This window comes from Antrostomus carolinensis, unplaced genomic scaffold (assembly GCF_000700745.2).
Source record: "Antrostomus carolinensis isolate BGI_N321 unplaced genomic scaffold, ASM70074v2 scaffold24703, whole genome shotgun sequence".
Classification (NCBI taxonomy): Eukaryota; Metazoa; Chordata; class Aves; order Caprimulgiformes; family Caprimulgidae; genus Antrostomus; species Antrostomus carolinensis.
The window spans coordinates 50640-64014 of record NW_010304805.1 but is presented as its reverse complement, the minus strand read 5'-3'; the positions used below and the strand labels follow the sequence as shown (position 1 = coordinate 64014).

Here is a 13375-nt window from a genome sequence, read left to right as displayed (position 1 = left end):
TGCCATCCTGCCTGCTAGAGCCGCCTCTGCTCGTGATGACTCATCCCCTGTTGAGGGTAACTACTCTGACGATACTAAATTAGTCACAGCCAGTGAGTTCACTGGCAACTGCAACCTACATTTCCTAACCTCTACGAGCTTCCTAGTTGTACTTCACCTTGCTCCTCTCATTTACTATCAGTCCCTGAGCAGACTATTGGGCTCATTTCTCACAGGACATTGTTGACTAACTTGTTGACTCTCCAGGGAGGAGTGTTTATCTGCTGACTAACTTCCAACTCAATTAGACCTCCTAAAAGATGTGAGCAATAACTCAGAGGTGAACAAAAAGTGCAGTTGCGACCCCAAGCCTGGAATTGTTAAGTCCTCTTTCAAGTACTGACAGGCTGATGAGACTTTCAGACCCTGTGTTCTGATGTTGGGTTGTGTTCTTGTATTCATAATGTGACCAGGAGGGTGCTTACTGGTCCCCCTGTGAGATTGCACTGGTGCTTGTCACCATACAGGTGCCTGTGAGGGGATCCCCCTAAAAGGTCTCCCTTTACTCTGTCTTTGAGCTAGGAAGGCTATTACGAGGCCACTGAGAAGCACCCAGATTTACACCAAGGGGCTGAGGGCATCTTGGGACACGTGTCGATCCCCATCGCCCTCCCTGAGCATCTTCTTGCAGTCATTGATGAACCTGGGTGAGATTTTCAGGACAGCAGGGCTGAATCTGGGTTAGAAATGTGAGTGCAGGTGGGATGGAATCTTTCCTAAAATTTGGTCCTGTTGTCATAATTTTGGCATGCTAGAATGTGCAATAACCCTTAAGTGCCGCAGAGAGCTGATCTGCATTGCTGTCATCTGAGTTAGGGCAGACAGCTTTACTTTCCAGACTCCTTTAAGTTTGTATACTGGCTTAATAACAACAAATAACATATTTGCAGCCAGGTTTTTAAACAATATCCCTAACAAACGCTGACTGCTTTGCTAGGGAAAGCAAACAGGAAGACTCAGGTTGTTGGCTTTGCAAACACGAGGCAGTCATAATATGAGGGTCATTTATTTTTTCAAGTCCCTGTTTGAGACCTTGTAACATTAAGCTGTTATGGGAAAAACCAAACAATTTATTTCATGGCAGCAGAGTTCAAAACCATTTGAGTAGGATGTACTAATAGTTTAAACCCAGCTAAAAGTTTGTTCACCCTTATATTGGGCTTGCAGTGAAGGATAAAGGGACTAGAGAAATATTGATAGGAGAGAGGTTGGGCTGAGTCAGCATTTTTAGAAGATGTGCTACATAAAGCCACGCTGAAGAGCCTGAATAAACATGATTTGATTTCAGAAATGCTCAGATCAATACAAATCTAGTTCCATTTTTCCAGTTTTGGGCCAAGATTCGTAACGCTGGATTGTTAAACCCTGTAGAGTTTGGGGGGCTGTTTAGGCATGGACAAGGGTAGGACCTTGGTTCTACTCCTGCTTTTACAGCCACAGCTGAGAAGAAATGTACTGTTTGAAGCAGGCAAACTGGTCACTCGGTACCAAACTCTCTTCTGCTGCTTTTCCCAGGTGAACATAGACTTCCAGACACGGGAGCTGACAAGAAGAAATATGCAGGAGCCTTCCCTCTCTTGCTTTGACCAAGCTCAGGGGAAGGTGCACAGCCTGATGGAGAAAGACTCTTACCCCAGGTTCCTGAGATCCAAAATTTACACAGACCTGCTGTCTCAAACCCAGAGGAGGCTCAGCTAGAGCAGCGATGGGGCCCTCAGAAACCATGTGCTTCCCACAACAGCCAAAACCCATCTCTAAATGTGAAACTTTCTTGGTGTTAAAAGCAGTGGGAAAGAAAAAAGAGGGAGAAGGGCAAGAAGAGGCTTCCAGAGTGTCATCCAGATGTGGTATTAAGACTCTGAGTTTCTGTGCTTTTTTTGGTTAGCAGTAGCATCCTGCAGTTGTTACCTCTCTCTAGCACAAACCCATAGTCCTCTCTAGTCCCGGGGTCATCTGTGGGGAAGGTAGGTTTCCTTTAAAATTACTACATTGGTTTGTGGGTAAATAACACCAGTGCACCTTTCCATCCTTCCAGACATCTCCCTGGCTTTCACCTCTCCCCTGGGTTTGGAGGGGCCCTCAGGGCAGTTCTGAAACTTGTGAAGTCAAGTCCAGTCCAAAGCATCATCTCCTACACTGGCTGCTGGGGTCTGGATCCAGAGACTGAGAAGATGGAGAGAGGGGAGGGAGAGAGAAGGCAAAGGCCCATGATTCATGCTGCTTCCCAGAGTGGAAACCATCAGTGAACTCAGCTCACCTTTCCATTTTGATTGCACACCTTATGGCACCAGTTGCTACCCTGTCACAGCCCCTTATCTTCCAAGGATGGAGATGAAGTGTTACTTTCCATATGACTGCCGAGGAGCCAGGTTTTTCTCACGATAAAGATAATCCCAAAAGCTCTTGCTGGACCTGGTCAGACGAGTCTTCTAGTGCGAATGATTATTTTTCATTAATATTATTTATTTGTTCTGTAGTTCAGCCTCAGGATCCCAGTCATCATTCAGGCTTCGTTGTGCTAGGCACCATACCAAAACCCAGCACAAAGAGACTCCTGGCCACCAGAGACATTAACAGGCTTGGTGGCTTCTCGGGAACAAGCTGCCAGCTGTCAGAAAAGAGTCGAGAAAAGGAATGTCCCATCTTCCCCATGCTGAGATGTAAGAAGAGCACAAGACCTGCCTGCTAGGGCAGATAGCATTTCTCATGTCGTGCTTGACCAGGCCACGGCAGGGAGAGGTAACATGAAAAACCACAATTATATCTTTGTTATTTACTGATTATTGGCTGTTCTTGTTACCTACCGATTGTCCACTGTGGGTTCAACTCCATGTAAAGAACTACTGAAGACCAGACCCTGCTGCGGGGTGCTTGCTTAAAAACAGGACACAGGGAAGCATGCAGTGAGCAGGACGAGCGTCCGGGTGTGAAGTGGTGTGTGTTGGCCACTTTGGGGTTTTTTTGGGGTTTTTTTTTTTAAAGTTTTGAAGGCCTAAAATGTTCTTTGGCCCTATTCCCATAGCCTGGATAGTCACCTGCAGAAGAAGACTCTGCAGATGGCAGTTTTGTAGCATCTCCTCTGCGCTGTGATACTTACAATCTGAAGGCCCCATTTCTATGGCATTGCTGATCCAGATTATCATCTGTTGGATTCTTGCAATACTTTCTAGTGGAAAAGCAGACAGCCTGTCCATGGATTTGAGTCTACACACCAGAGGTCTATTTTCTTAGTTTTATGAAGGCCTGGAAAATGACCCCATGGGTCTTCTCCTTCTCTCAATCATCCACAGATCAGAGGCTGTAAACCTCTGCTCTATTTTAGGGTGGTGGGTAGGTTTGATGTATCAGAAAGCTGGTGATAAATATTCAGTGTAATGTGGTGTAAGCCAGGTAGAATGAATTCTAAAGCTAAGCATAACGTGTTTGGAATGAGATACAAAAAGCCTGCTTTTGGATATCAAAAGTTTCTGTCTGTGCATTAGGTAGGAAGCAAGTTTTGAGGCTTTTCCTAAGGATGCTGTACAGGACATTAGACAAATAGGTTTAGGATCAAGATAGGGATGGTAAATCCATTTGGTTCATTCTAGAGGTGTATTCCTGTGGTCTCTAAGACACTGAAGTCTAAATATGGTGCAAGTGCAAATTTTATATTCAGCAGGGAAACCTGCTTTTGGTTGGTTCTAGAATTCTCCAGTTCTGTAGGAAAAGAACAGTGAAAGGTGGGCACTGGAAGGTGCCCCAGATTAATCCAAGGGGTCTACATCATGCAGTGGCTCAACTAGACATGAGCATAGCTGTTCATGGGCCCATAGCTTTATGGCAAACGAAGTACCTGGCAAAGAAGGTCTAGTGGGACAGGTCTCTGGGCAAACTTGTGTGATGCTCTGGAAGGAGTAGAAGACTATATAGAGTCATGCATGCAGTGGCTGTCCCTGGTGGTATTTGGGCTATACCAAGTGGAAGAGAGTCACATTGCCTGCACAGCTCCCCCCTGCTGCAGGTGAAAGGGAAGGAGGAGGGCAAATCATCCCATGTTGCGGTGAAACACTCTCAATGCTTGACCTGCAAGGGAGGATGCAAAGCCACTGGCTGTGAGGAGGGACTGGAAGAACTCTCCTTTCCAAGGAACTCTGTATCTACTACCTGTGGAACACAGGATGGACTGGGATCTCTCAGGGGCACAGGATGCTTTGGCTGAAATAGTTCCCCTTGAGATGGCCTGTGGTGCCAGTTGTACCCAGTATCCCTGCAACTACAAAATGGTTCAGTGACTGGTAATCCAACTGCTGCGACGCGGCAGCTCAGCTTCTCAACGCTGTGATGTCAAACAAGTTGTGTGGCAAGGGATGAAGGGAGACCACCTTGTCTAGCCCTGCTGTCCTCCCTTTCAGCCTCCTCTTGACCACACTTGTAAAAAGCATCTCAGTGTTGCCCTGGATGAGGCAGACAGCACCAGCAGGCTTACACAGCTGTCGCTTTTAAAGAGAAGGCAGAAGGCCATGTTAACTGCATTGTGGTATTTATCTTAAAGCCACCAAGATATCTTCTGAGTGGGCTCGGATGATGCTGACCAGTAGTTCCAGCTGATGCATCCCAGCCAGGGCTTTCTAGCACAGTGCTCTGCAGGCACCCATGGCTGTGAGGGTCACAGAGACAACCAGGCAATGAGGAAACAGCAGAACCAAGATGATTTTGTCATGGAATGAGGAACAGAAACTCAGAAGTGAGGACAATTCCCAGGCTTCCCTGATGGCTACAAAGGCTGGTCCTCTTCTGAGTATGACTCCAGGAAGCCCAGGAGGTAACATTTCTTAGCAAGCTCCTCCAGCATCAGTGCTGACATCCTTTCACTTCATGTCAAAACTCATGGAAAACCTTCAAGGTAGCCAACACCCTGTAAAAACCAAGCTCCCATCTCTCCTCCATCAACCTGGAGGGAATCACTTTGAACAGGCACACTCAGACATGGCATTGCTGCGGTTGTGACAGCAACTGTATTCATGCAGGCTGATGGAGGAGAAGTGTTTTGCCCATTAAATTGGTGCCATGGGTAATATCCTTCAAGGGAAACATCCTAGAGCACAGAGCGGAGCAAAAGCATTGTCTGAGGCATGCGAGTCTATCATGGTTATTTTTGTTGCTACTCTTACAGTTTGTCTCTCTTGCAGGAAAGCAGACTAGTTATTTAAAGTAATTTTTATTTTTTTTTAAACAAGAAATTGGCAACAGCTGCTTCTTTTATGCCAAATGTCAGTCTGAAGTGAATGAAAATAGGCAGCTTATAGCTCTTCCCCTTAAACCAGGGGCTGATTAAGGAAATAATGACTGAGCCAAAGCTTTGGAAAGCACTGAGTGATGACTAATCCCCAACAAGGACAAATACCCTATCTTTGATTCATCTCTTACTGATATGAAAGGGATATTCACAAGTTACAAACTCCATTTCCCCTCTCCACAGGCACACACCTCCAAAATTTTCCTCCTGTTTCAAGTAATGTCAGAGTGTGCCAACACATGAATAGAAGGGGGGAAAAAAAAACCCCAAAACTCTTTCTCTCAGCTCTTTTTATTCTGTATGTTTGCTGGCACGCATCCAGTCAGCTCCCAAGTCCTTTGACAGCAAAAGGGAAGAAGAGTTTAGAAATTGCCTTTCCCTTTTCTAAAAGCTTCAAGTGTTGTTAACTCCAGAAGCAGATGCAGAACTCCAGTCTGTTCTGGGTTTTTTTCTCCTGCTTTGGCCCATCAGCCAGGTTTAGGATGATTTCTGACACTTTTACTGGATTTATTAATGTACCCATGGGTCACTGCCCTCTGCTCTGGGAAGGTGTGAAGGGCAAAGTTCCACTAGCCCAGGCAGGGGAGGGAAATGGGGGTGTGTGTCTGGGGGTGTGGGTGGGTGAGAGTGCATGTGAATTCACGTGTATGTTATGTAGTGTCTCCTACTAGAGGACCTTTTTCTGAGACATAGATGTGCATGTTAAAATAGGAGAATTAGGCATAAATGACATAAAATGTGATTTTTAGCCAGTGTTGTGTTTGCCTCGTGTGTAAGTCTGACTAGTAATAAGAGATGTTAAACTCTGCTAGGCTTCCAGTTACCCATAAGAGCACATATATCAAACTGAACTAAACGTTCACTGATAGACACAAAACCAAAATGTTTACAGCATTCAGAGCAATAGCAAAGCATACCTCATGCCAGTCCTGGAGTGCCTCTCACCCGCCAGTGCAAGCTCTTCCTTCCCTGGGGGCCTCTTGCTTCTCCCTCCAAACCCCTCTCTCCTTCTCCGTCCTGTTCTTGTGGTCTTCCCTCCTCCTCCTCCTTACCATTTCCTCCATGAAGCACTCCTGTCCATGCCAAGCTTCCTCTCCACCAGCACTGCTTGCCCCCATATATCTGAGCCTGGGTCACCTCCTCCCATGCCCTCCTGTCTGCATACCCTGCAACCCCATCCACCCCTCCTCTCCTCTTCCCCTTTTACTTCCCCAGACACTTGTCTCTGGACTTTCCATCTCTCTCCTACATGCCTCCTACTGTCACTATAAAACTCCTAGTAGCTATTCCTTGCTCATTGTATAAGAAGAAAAAGCTTCACATCATAATTTCTGCATTATCTTTCATTCCTGGGGCTGCTGCAGTTGTTGTCTTCCTTGGCACTGTGTTTTCTCTGGCATCCAAGCATTATATCACAAAACTGGAATTAAAGTACATTTTGCTGCTAGACCAGAATGCTTTTCTCTACCACACACCCCTCAGGCTCTGCAGAGGCTCGTCTTGTCCTCGGTATCGTGTCATCTTCTTCCACCCACACTCCATGTGCTGTGCTTGTGGCAGGGGCTGGTGAAGTGAGAGGGCAGCCGTGCTGCGTGGAGGCAGGGGCTGCTTCGACAGGGTCACAGCTGAGCTTCCTCTGGGCTTTCTGATACAAAAAGAAGTGTAAATAAAGGTGTGTGTGTGTTGTATTTGCTTAGTAAAGTCAGTCGTTCTGCTCTGTGTCTCTTCTTGGTTTTACTGGAGGGATGTGTCTCTAATGTGAGACTTGGATGGAGTTCAGGGAACTGAGGGTATGGGAGGGAGGTGGCAAAAGGAGATGAGCTTATTGCTGAAAAAACCCCAACGTTTCTGGCAAAAAGGTGATGCCTGCTTCAGGGGGGACCTTGTGTACCAGGGAGGTATGGGGACCAGCCATGGTGTGAATCGCTTGTCTCCAGTAGCCCCACAGTTCCCAGTTTGCACCATGTGCTGCATGCCCCAGGCTGGATCTAAAACCTGACTGATGAGGAGCTGCTCAGCTTTGCATTTACAGTGTAGATAATGGTGTTATCCTAAGAGAAACATCTTCATGTTGCTCTATCAGTGCCCACAGACACCAACTAAAAAGCAATGGGGGGAAGGAGGCATCCTGTGTTGTGTTTACCTCTGTGGGATTACTGGAAATGAAGAGAGCAGGGTACAAGAACTCCCTGGGGTAGATCCCCCTTCCTTAGAAACCATGGTTGAAGTATCTTATCTTCCTATAACCTCTCTTCTCCCTCCTCTACAAGCAAACCAAATCAGGGAGGCAGAGTTCAGGTTGGGTTTTTTAAGCTCTCTGTCACCTCCATCTTTGGTGGGATGGCAGTGTCTCACTGGCAGGAAGGGACCTTGAGGACCTGACCCCAAACCCAAGCACCAGTCCCAAGCAAGGTGCAGTTTAAGACATCTTTGTTCCTTGGGAAACTCGATTGCAGTGGCTCAGAAGAGATTTAGAAGGGTGTTACTGTACAGAGTGAGCTCAGAACTGAGCCACCTGGGTGGAAAGACCAGCTCTTTTAAGACTTTCCCTATAGCACAGTTTTATTTTCATTAGGTCCAGATGCTGTAACTGCCTCTGCAGTGTCTGGGTGCTGCTGGAGGTGGTAGATAACAGCAGGAGCTGTTTGGGCAGGGCACATGAGCTGTTCAGTCTGATTCCTTCCCATCCAGGGGAAGGCATGGGCCCAGGTTCAGTCTGACCTCCCCTCTGCATTACCTCCTCGTTTGCCAGGCTCACCTTCTCCTGGCTGGAGGAGTTCCTCAGCCATACCAGATGTCCAGCCAGCGATGATATCCCACTGAGTCACATCACCACATTGTGAAATGTTACTCACCTGTACTGAATAGAGACTGTGGGGACGTAATAATCAGCCTGAGGTTATTTGCTCTGTGCCTGAGTGTCTGAAAAGGTGCAAGTTGAGCACGTTTCGCTGCATGGAGAGGAAAGTGGGAGCTGCAAGACTGGGGATGGAGGAGTGTCTCCTAGCAAAATGGCTGAGGAGAAAAAAAATGGGAGAAGTTTGCGCCTCCTCAGAGCCTTCTGTGTACTGGTTTGACTGGTGCAGTCATGCTGGATGGGGCAGCAAAGAAGGAACGTGTTGACTCTAAGCAGTCAGTCTCCTCTGTTCAACAGCAGAGAAGCAAATTAGAAGCAACTGTTGAAGCAATTTAGAACCAGTCTTCCTGGAAGTACAGTTTGGGGAGATGAGTCAGAAATACTGTCAGTAGGATCTAGAAGGCTACAAGGGAGAGCTTTCCACAGGGCATTACTGTCCTTTCCTGGGTACACTCCACTGCTGCCTGTGATGGATTGCTCACCCCAAACCCCAAATCCAAGGACCTGAGTGCAAGCAGCATCAGGAGCAGCTGTCCTTGGAGAAGAATGCAGCAAAATGGAAAACCCAGGACTACTCTCTCTGTAGCAGTATGCTGGGGGGACACAGGGCTACCAAGCCAGCTGGCTGGCTCTCTCCAGCCCAACCACCTCCATATCTTGCCATGGTGAAATGGTGATGGCTGGAGAGTAAATGCTCTTTATCAGCCCATTACACCCACTGACAGGCAGCCAGAAATGGCCATGGTGAAGGTGGCACAGCTGGGACATCAGCCTTTCTTGCAGACCTGGCACCGTGGCTGGCACTGCTCCTACCTGCCCCTCTGGCAGCGTTTCCATGATGCTGACTTATTGCCAAGTGTGCAAACAAGTGTTGGGTCTGCTCCCCATACCAGGGCCAGCAGGAGGGAGCAGTGTGGATAGATCAAGCATGACCAGGTCATGAAGAGGCAACAAATGCTTTCTCCACCTATAAAAAGCAGCCCTGGGCTCCAGCAGGCAGCTGGCATCGAGGTCTTGGCTTGATCTGTCCTTGGGGAATGAACTGGGTGTCACTGGCAAAGCCCAGGGTGAGGGCTGGCAGTGGGGATGAGGGTGAACAGCTAAGGAATGGGAAAGGCACAGGTCAGCTCAGCAGAGAAGGTACATCTGGGGACCAGGGTGTGCATGAGCTAGAGATGGGCAGCGAGAGCCAGAGAAGTCAGAGCAAGTCCCAGGGGCCAGTTTAGGGTATTGGGAGAAGCCTGGGCTTACTGGGGAAGGGTCAGGCAGCAGCTGAGGGCAATCCCAGGTACTAAAGCAGGAAGGAGAGGTGTTAGCAGGGGGTAGAGATCTGAGTGAGGGCAGCTGGGGGGTTGTTTGGGTGTCAGGAGGACATTGCATGGTGGGAGTGGGGCTGCAGCTCACCTGGAGGAAGGGCTCCAGTGTGGAAGGGCTGTGGCTACACAGAGCATCTCCTGAGCAGGGCTGGTAAGCTGAGGGCAATCCCAGGTACTAAAGCAGGAAGGAGAGGTGTTAGCAGGGGGTAGAGATCTGAGTGAGGGCAGCTGGGGGGTTGTTTGGGTGTCAGGAGGACATTGCATGGTGGGAGTGGGGCTGCAGCTCACCTGGAGGAAGGGCTCCAGTGTGGAAGGGCTGTGGCTACACAGAGCATCTCCTGAGCAGGGCTGGTAAGCATGGGGGAGCAGTGCCCTGGCTGCCCCAAGGACACAGCCCAACCTCCCTGCCAAAAGGTGAGTGTTGCATTTAAAAACAAACATTAAATGAGCTTGTTTTTCTCTGGGAACTGATGCAGGGGAATTTATGAATCTGTCTTCTTTCTATGCCCCTTTTTTTTTTGCCCTAATTCCCTTCCCTTTTGTTGTTTTTCCTTTTCATCTGCCGCTTCTTCCCTCTAAGCCTGTCTCTGAGCCAAAACAATTTGCATGCATCCGAGAAAGGATCTGCCATTAGTGCTGCTCTGTCTCTCCTCTTAGTTAGGATATATTTAGCCATTGCCTTTGGGTGGTGTTTTTTTCTTTTTTTTTTCTTTTTTTTTTTTTTTACTGTTCAGTGGCTCTAAAGAGCAGGTGCCAGGAACAGAAAGAGAAGATTAAAAATACCTGCTGTCAGATATCTCTCCCTACGCAGATGTGCTCCAGCGCTGAGCAAAGCGAGCACGTGAGCAGAGTGGATAACAGCTGCCCCTTGAAAAGCTCATTTGTAATTCTATTTTATTTTATTTTATTTTTTTTAATTTCAATAATCTCTTTCCGCACTGCTACAAATTTCCAGAGCAGCTATTTCCTCTCGTGCTTCATGTGAATGCAACGTGTGCTTTTGTTGGGAATCAATTAAATGCGCCGTGGCTTAGGGTGAGGGCTTGTTGTCACACACAAGCTGCAGAAGGACAACCCTCTCCCCAGCTCCTTTGCCTACACCTGTCCTTAAACACTTGACAACAGTTTGCTGGTGGAGGAGGAGGCTGTGCAATACCAGCAGTGCCTTTAAATCTCTTCTTTCTGCATTTAGCACCTCCCTCATTTCACGCAGACAGCTCTGGGGAACTCATCATGCTCTGGTGAAGCAATGCAGAGGGCAGACGGTGCTGCCTTCAGGTTTTACCATTGCTGATTGTCACCTCTGTGGTTCCTCATCACTTCAGGAAAAATCAGGCGTCAGGCTCCTCAGGGAGTGTGGCTTGTCCTGGCTCTTCCCCTCCTCCTCCCTGCCTCCCCTTCCCATCCATTTCTGTATCCTTCCCTTATTATTTCACTCAAAATAGAAAAAATACACAAATACATGGTGCCAGAAGCTCCTCAGAGCTTGGCTGTGCTCTGGGGCACACGGACATGGGTGCTTTGCGTTCTGTCACCAGTCCCTCCCTGTTTCCCCATTACCCACCTCATTTGTGCGATTGTGGGGATAGAAACTTTTCCTATTTAGCAAGATTGCTGGCATTTCACAAGTACTAACCCAGAAACAACAGCAGTGATGCCCTGAGAGGTTTGGTTTTGTTTCTGATGGGGAAGCTGGTAGCTGTACCTCTGCAAATGCTGGTGCTGCACCGGCAAAAGGCGGTTGCAGATGCTATCACAGGTGCCCCCATGACCTGGATCTCCATGGTTCAGCCAGGTCAAGTATGTGGGGTTCCCCAGTCCACCCTGCCTGGGTTGCTGGGACCTCCCTGGTAGAAACAAAACCCCAAAAGTGCTGATCCCCATGGATGGGAGGTGGGCTTCATGCCGGCAAGGCTGTGGCACGGTTATGGGAAGGGAGCCCGGCCCCAGGCGTTGCGACACAGATGAGTTTTTGTGTTCCAAAACAAGGACTGATAATACAGGCAAATGGGCTGGAGCTGCAGGAGGCTGCTAAGCTAAATGAGACAGGAAGCACGTAATTAAATTAGATATAGAGTGGCATAAAGACATCTGAGTACATGTACGTCGTTGGGCTCGGAGGCTGTTGCATAACCCCACTGAAGGGCTCTGCGTTATAAAATATCACACCTACTGCATCCCACGTGGGTGAGCTGCCTCTCCTGAACAGCATCTCCCACCCCATCAAAGGGCAGAGTTAAAAGTATGGGACTCCATCGTGAGCATGGCAAGGGTTCAAGAGGGATTTCCTATGGTGTTGTGCATCTTCTGGTTGTGGTGCCCAAGACAATACAGCCTTTGATTTTTTTTCTCCCACTGAGGTTCTGTAGGGGTATCTCCCTCCCATGGGAACTTGTGGAGACCCAGCTCCCACCACAGGCATTTCCTCCCTTCTACCTGGTCATCAGCTTTGCCTCACCTGAGCCAAGTGCTTCAAATGATGCTACAGAGTGGACAAGGTAGAACCACACAGGTAGTTGCTGGCTGTACTTTATTTCTATGGGGAAAAGCAGTGGGGAGACAGAGGTGGGAGCCAAGGGGAGGTTTCACAGGCTGTCACACCAGGGAAGAGGAGTGCAGAGTTTCTCTGCTCCGGTTCACATCACCCATGCTCCTCTCCCATGGGCTGTGGCTGTGTTTTTACCATGCAGTTCCAGGCAGCACGTGGCTCCCAGCACAGTAGCTATCTCAGGGACTGTGTTCTTGCTGCCAGAAGTAATCTGTCCAGCTCTGTGTGTCTGTAACACGTGCCCAGTCTCCTGGAGGTTCTCCTCTCAGCATAACCTGCCCGGGGGATGCCTCAAACACCGTGGAGAGTCACCAGAGCATCCTATGATTGCAAACTGTAAGGTGGGAGAATGGGCTGCAGCGTGTAAGCACAGTTTTAAAGGGGGAAAGGATACAGATGAAGTCCTGGTTAACACCAGGTGAGACCCTCTCCTGTGAGTACCAGGAGCCCATACCCACATCAGCATGATACTACCACTCTGACACCAGTGCTCCCAGTATGGCAGTGAGCTGGGGTGGAGCACCAGGTTGATGTGGCCAAGCACTTCCTTTACCCTTGTCCTTCTTTCCTTAAATCCACAGCAAGGATCACAGCTCTAATCGTGGTTTTAAAGCGTGGGGAAGGCATGAACAAGGGCTTTCTGTAGCTCCAAACATGTAGCTGTAGCTGAATTTCTGCTAACCAAGAATCCTTAAATTTATTTATTCAAGTGAAAGAAAACAAAACTGTTGGGAAAGTGACTGCTCTTGTCATTAAAGCTGAGCCAGGAGTTAAAATGTGTCTTTGGTCTTTAGCCTTGATGCATCTTTTCTAGCTCGCTGTGGGCAAGACAGTTTTTTGAAGTGGTGGGAGAAAGGCAGGAGTCCCTATTACAGTGCAAGGGAGCTGGGGTGGCTGGTGCTCCTCTAAAAGTCCCATCCTGAAGCTCTTGTGCTTCTGCTCCCTGAAGGCAGCATGAGAGGAGCCTTTCTCCCTGCTCTGAGATGACTGTGTGTGCTGCTGCTTCCCCAGCACAGCTCATCTCCAGCAGCGAGATGCTCTGGCAATGTCCTGCATGTGATTGATGCAAGCAGTGAGGGCAGGAGACAACCTGAGCTCTGGGAAAATGTCTGTGGAGCTGGCTGTGGAGCTGGTAATAGCAGGGACCAAGTAGGGAGGAGGGAAGGGGATGAGGAGGGGAGATGGCAGGTCTTGCCTTTGCTGTGGGCAGCAGGGTTTAGGGTCACTCCCTTCACCATGCTGAGCTCCATCCCCGAGCCACTGACTGGGGAATTGCAGGGAGAGCAGCTCACCGGGACCCTGCGTGAGCCCTGTCTTGGCACAGGGCACTTGTTGGCTGT

General features: G+C 48.6%; 1 protein-coding gene across 1 annotated transcript in view; it reads left to right on the top strand.

The window, feature by feature from the left end:
- The window catches only part of RGS8 (regulator of G protein signaling 8), a gene marked incomplete at its 5' end in the record, with an annotated part of 2005 nt that extends 268 nt beyond the window's left edge, over positions 1-1737 (top strand). The window contains one exon of the mRNA XM_010164594.1: positions 1555-1737. Coding sequence (XP_010162896.1) covers positions 1555-1737 — 183 coding nt within the window. The remainder of the gene's footprint in view (positions 1-1554) is intronic.
- Between the last annotated feature and the right edge of the window lie 11638 nt (positions 1738-13375).